General features: G+C 44.8%; 1 protein-coding gene across 1 annotated transcript; it reads left to right on the top strand.

The window, feature by feature from the left end:
• Positions 1-494: 494 nt before the first annotated feature.
• Positions 495-4124, top strand: LOC133784647 (uncharacterized). The gene has a single exon (XM_062223939.1). It carries the CDS (start codon positions 495-497, stop codon positions 4122-4124), a length of 3630 nt encoding a protein of 1209 aa, XP_062079923.1.
• The last annotated feature ends 288 nt before the right edge of the window (positions 4125-4412 follow it).

Raw genomic sequence — 4412 nt, forward strand, 5'->3', positions numbered from 1 at the left:
GCTCTCTATTATGTAAAACAAGAGAAAATTGCTGTATAAACACAAGTATTTTGTTAGCCCAGCCCAAATGGAAAGCCATTAGCATTGGACCCAAAGGAGATGCAAGAGAAGGTGAGAAGCTGGATTGAGAAAGCTAGCAGTGAAGGAGAATTGATTCATGTTCCAGAAGAAGAGAGCTGCGTGGGGAAGGAAGAAAAGCAACCAGCTAGTGATGGAGAGAGAGTGGGAGCGCGTGAAGCACGAGTGCGCGTGTGACCCTGATGGCTCAAAGAGTTTGTTAGGTTGGAGCAAAGATGAGAGGAGCGGCTGGGAGTATCCAGTTTGTTATTGTTTTATTTCAATTGTAATTTATGGACTGAGGGTATATAAGGACCTGTAGAACAATCTGTTTTGGTTGTTGAATGTAATTGCTAGAAATTGCTGGGAGATTGGTCTTGTCTCGAAGAAGGCGTATTGTTATCACTGGTGCTTTCCATTGAGTCTTCATCTCCAGAATGAAGAACGAAGAACTCGCCGCCATGATTCACGCTTTGGAGCTCAGTTTCCAAAAGCATTCGGAGGAACAATTTGCCCGATTTAATGCTAAGTTGGATGAACAAGTCACACGACTGGATGACCGAGTAAACCAGCTACAAACACCATTGGGGACATCGCATGGAGGTAAAGCAAGTATAGTGCATGATCTGCATTCTCCAACTGGGCAGAATTCTGAAGGAGTCTCGGAGAACAGGGAAATGAACCACATCTTGAAGAGTATGAGAGTGAAAGTTCCTCGGTTCGAAGGGAACAATGTGGAAGATTGGGTGTACAAGATCAACAAGTTTTTTGACTTACACGGGGTTCCGCCAGGCACTCGGTTATCGTTGATTGCATTTCATCTTGAAGGACCTCCCTCTACCTGGTTTCAATGGATGGAAAAAGGGGGTGGGTTTGCGGACTGGGATTCGTTTCTGCGAGCCTTACGGTTACGTTTCGGAGTGTCCATTTATGAAGATCCGCTGGGGAGGATCGCGAAGTTAACTCAGACTGGGCGTGTTTCGGAATTCAGGGCCGAATTTGAAGATTTAATGACTCGGATTTCAGGTGTATCGGAGCAATTCTTCTTGAATTTTTTTGTATGGGGATTGAAGAATGAGATCAGAAGGGAGCTGTTGCTGGCCAAACCAGTAGACTTAGCCGATGCTATGGCCAAAGCTCAACTGTTCGAGGATAGGCACGGTGATTTACTGGGGAGGGTGAGAAGTGAGGGGACTCGCGCGGGGTGGTCTCCGCAGTTCACAAATTCGTCAAGCCCCGTCCATGGCACGGTTGGATCGATTGTTAGTGCACCCAACACCAATGTAACAGTAGCTGCCAAATTTCACAAACCCAGCCCCTTGGCTTTGCCAGTGAAACGTTTGTCTCCCACTGAGATCAAGGAAAAAAGAGATAAGGGACTGTGTTTCACCTGTGATGAGAAATACAGTTTTGGACATAAATGTAAAAATCGTGTTCTAATCCTTTGTACCCAGGGAGATGAGGAAGAAGAAGAAGCGACGGCACAAACTGAACAAGGAGACACTTATGATGTAGAGGAGGGGCTGACTGAGGAAGTGAGTTTGAATTCATTATCGAATTCCACCAATCCGAGGATATTCCGCATTATTGCCCAACATGGAACCGAGCCTCTGGAGGTTTTGATCGACATGGGCAGCAACAATAATTTTATTCAAGAGGCATTAGCAGCTCGTTTGGGATTGGCTTGTGAGGATACCAAAAGGTTCAAAGTGTATATGGGAAATGGCAACTCTCTTTGGTGTTCCCAACTGTGTAAAGAAGTGGAGTTAATCTTACAAGGGCATAAGTTTTCAGTCGACTTATATGTCTTGCCGATATGGGGTCTGGATGTAGTTTTGGGGATGCAATGGCTTCAAACTTTGGGACCTTGCATACATGATCATCGAGCATTAACAATGGAATTTAAATGGCAGGGTAATGTGGTCAAACTAGCGGGCTCGTCAACTACAGAGAATCATCAATTATCTTCGGCACAATTACGAACTATGTGTAGAGAGGGGGACATAAAGGATGTTTTTATGTTGGCCACAGTTTCACAGACAGAGGCAGCAGCTTATGCAGAGGTTGCGGACTTAGAAAAACAGTTACCATTGGAAGGACAAGGCGTTCTTTTTGAGTTTCAAGATGTCTTCGCCGAGCCTACACAATTACCACCACACCGGCTGACCGATCACCGCATTTTCCTACAACCGGGGTCGAAACCAGTCAACGTAAGACCATATCGTTATCCTTACTTTCAAAAGGATATTATTGAGCAATTGGTGCGGGAGATGGAGCATTATGGGTTCGTTCAACCAAGTAATAATCCCTATTCATCACCGGTCTTATTAGTGAAGAAAAAGGATGGGTCGTGGCGTTTTTGTATTGATTATCGAGCATTGAACGACATTACCATTAAAGACCGATTTTCGATACCGACCATAGATGAGTTATTGGATGAGTTGGGAGGGGCGACAGTATTTTCTAAGCTGGATCTTTGGGCCGGGTATCACCAAATTCGAATGGATTCGCACGACATTCACAAGACAGCATTTCGCACTCACGAAGGCCACTACAAATTTCGAGTAATGCCATTTGGTCTCACTAATGCCCCTTCGACATTTCAGGCCACTATGAACCAGGTATTCAAGCCATTACTCCTCAACTGTGTTATTGTTTTCTTTGACGATATTTTAGTTTACAGCAAGACCGGAGAGGACCATCGCTGCCATTTGTGTCTTGTGTTACAAAGGCTGCGGGATCACCAATTTTATGCTAAAGGCAGCAAGTGCAAATTTTTTCAGCCAGCAATTGATTATTTGGGGCATTTAGTCTCGGCACAAGGGGTGCAGGCCGACCCTTCCAAGATCGCCGCAATGGTCGAATGGCCTCAGCCTCGTACTATTAAACAGTTACGGGGATTTCTGGGATTGACGGGATACTATCGGCGATTCGTGGCCCACTACGCTACCATAGCAGCTCCTCTTACAGAACTATTGAAGAAAGACAACTTTGTGTGGACAGAACAAGCCAACGTAGCCTTCCATCAGCTCAAAACAGCCATGACAACGATCCCAGTTCTTATTCTACCAGATTTTTCTAAGCTTTTTGTAATTGAGTATGATGCATCTAATGTGGGTATTGGGGCAATCCTCATGCAGGAAGGCCATCCTATTGCTTTTTTCAGCAAAAAACTCGGACCCAAATTTGTTGGTACGTCGGCATATTTAAGAGAGTTAAGGGCTATTGTGGAGGCCGTAACCAAATGGCGACAGTATTTGTTGGGACGTCACTTTGTTATTCACACGGACCATAGGAGCTTAAAAGAATTACTCACCCAAGTAATACAAACACCGAAACAGCAGCATTTTCTAAGAAAGCTTATTGGGTTCAGTTTTTCAATAGATTATAAGGCGGGAAAAACTAATTCAGCGACAGATGCACTATCTCGGCGACATGAGGGAGTGTTCTCCTTCTTTACCGCTGCTATTTCTTCTGCATGTTTTGATTTTCTGGACGAATTGCGACGTGAAAATACAACCTGCCCAGAACTTAGGCACCTCCACACCCAGTTAGCCGAAGGAACATTGAAAGAATCAGACTATTCGGTGAAGGATGGGTTACTTTATTACAGGCAGCGTATTAGAGTGAGCACCAATTCACATTTTAAGCAGCAACTTATTAAAGAGTTCCACGAGACCCCTAAGGGTGGACATGCGGGGATGGAACGCACGTTCCTACGGTTGAGCGCCAATTTCTTTTGGCCAGGTATGAAATCCGAAGTTCGAAATTTTGTGCAATCCTGTGTCATTTGTCAAACAGTCAAGTACTCACCCGCTGCCCCTTACGGTTTGCTACAACCATTGGAGCTTCCGGAACGCGTGTGGGGAGGATCTAGCCATGGATTTCATCGTGGGATTACCGAATTCGTTTGGGGTCACAAACATCTTGGTAGTAGTAGATCGCTTCACCAAATATGCTCATTTTGGGGCATTACCGAATCATTATTCAGCCACCAAGGTCGCCGATCTTTTCTCTCATATGGTGATCCGTTTGCATGGTATGCCAAGGTCTATTGTTTCGGATAGAGACCCAGTTTTTACTAGTGATTTTTGGAAAAAATTATTCGAACTAATGGGTACTAAGCTGAAGATGAGTTCCTCGTACCACCCACAAACAGATGGTCAAACGGAAGTTACTAACCGTTATTTGGAACAATATCTCAGGGCCTTTACAGCGGACAATCCCAAACAATGGAGTAAGTTTCTCTCGTGGGCAGAATATCACTATAATACCAGCCAGCACTCCGCTATTGGTATGACTCCTTTTCAGGCAGTTTATGGCAGAGCTCCTCCAACTATTCCGGCATACATGCG

This window comes from Humulus lupulus, chromosome 6 (genome assembly GCF_963169125.1).
Source record: "Humulus lupulus chromosome 6, drHumLupu1.1, whole genome shotgun sequence".
Classification (NCBI taxonomy): Eukaryota; Viridiplantae; Streptophyta; class Magnoliopsida; order Rosales; family Cannabaceae; genus Humulus; species Humulus lupulus.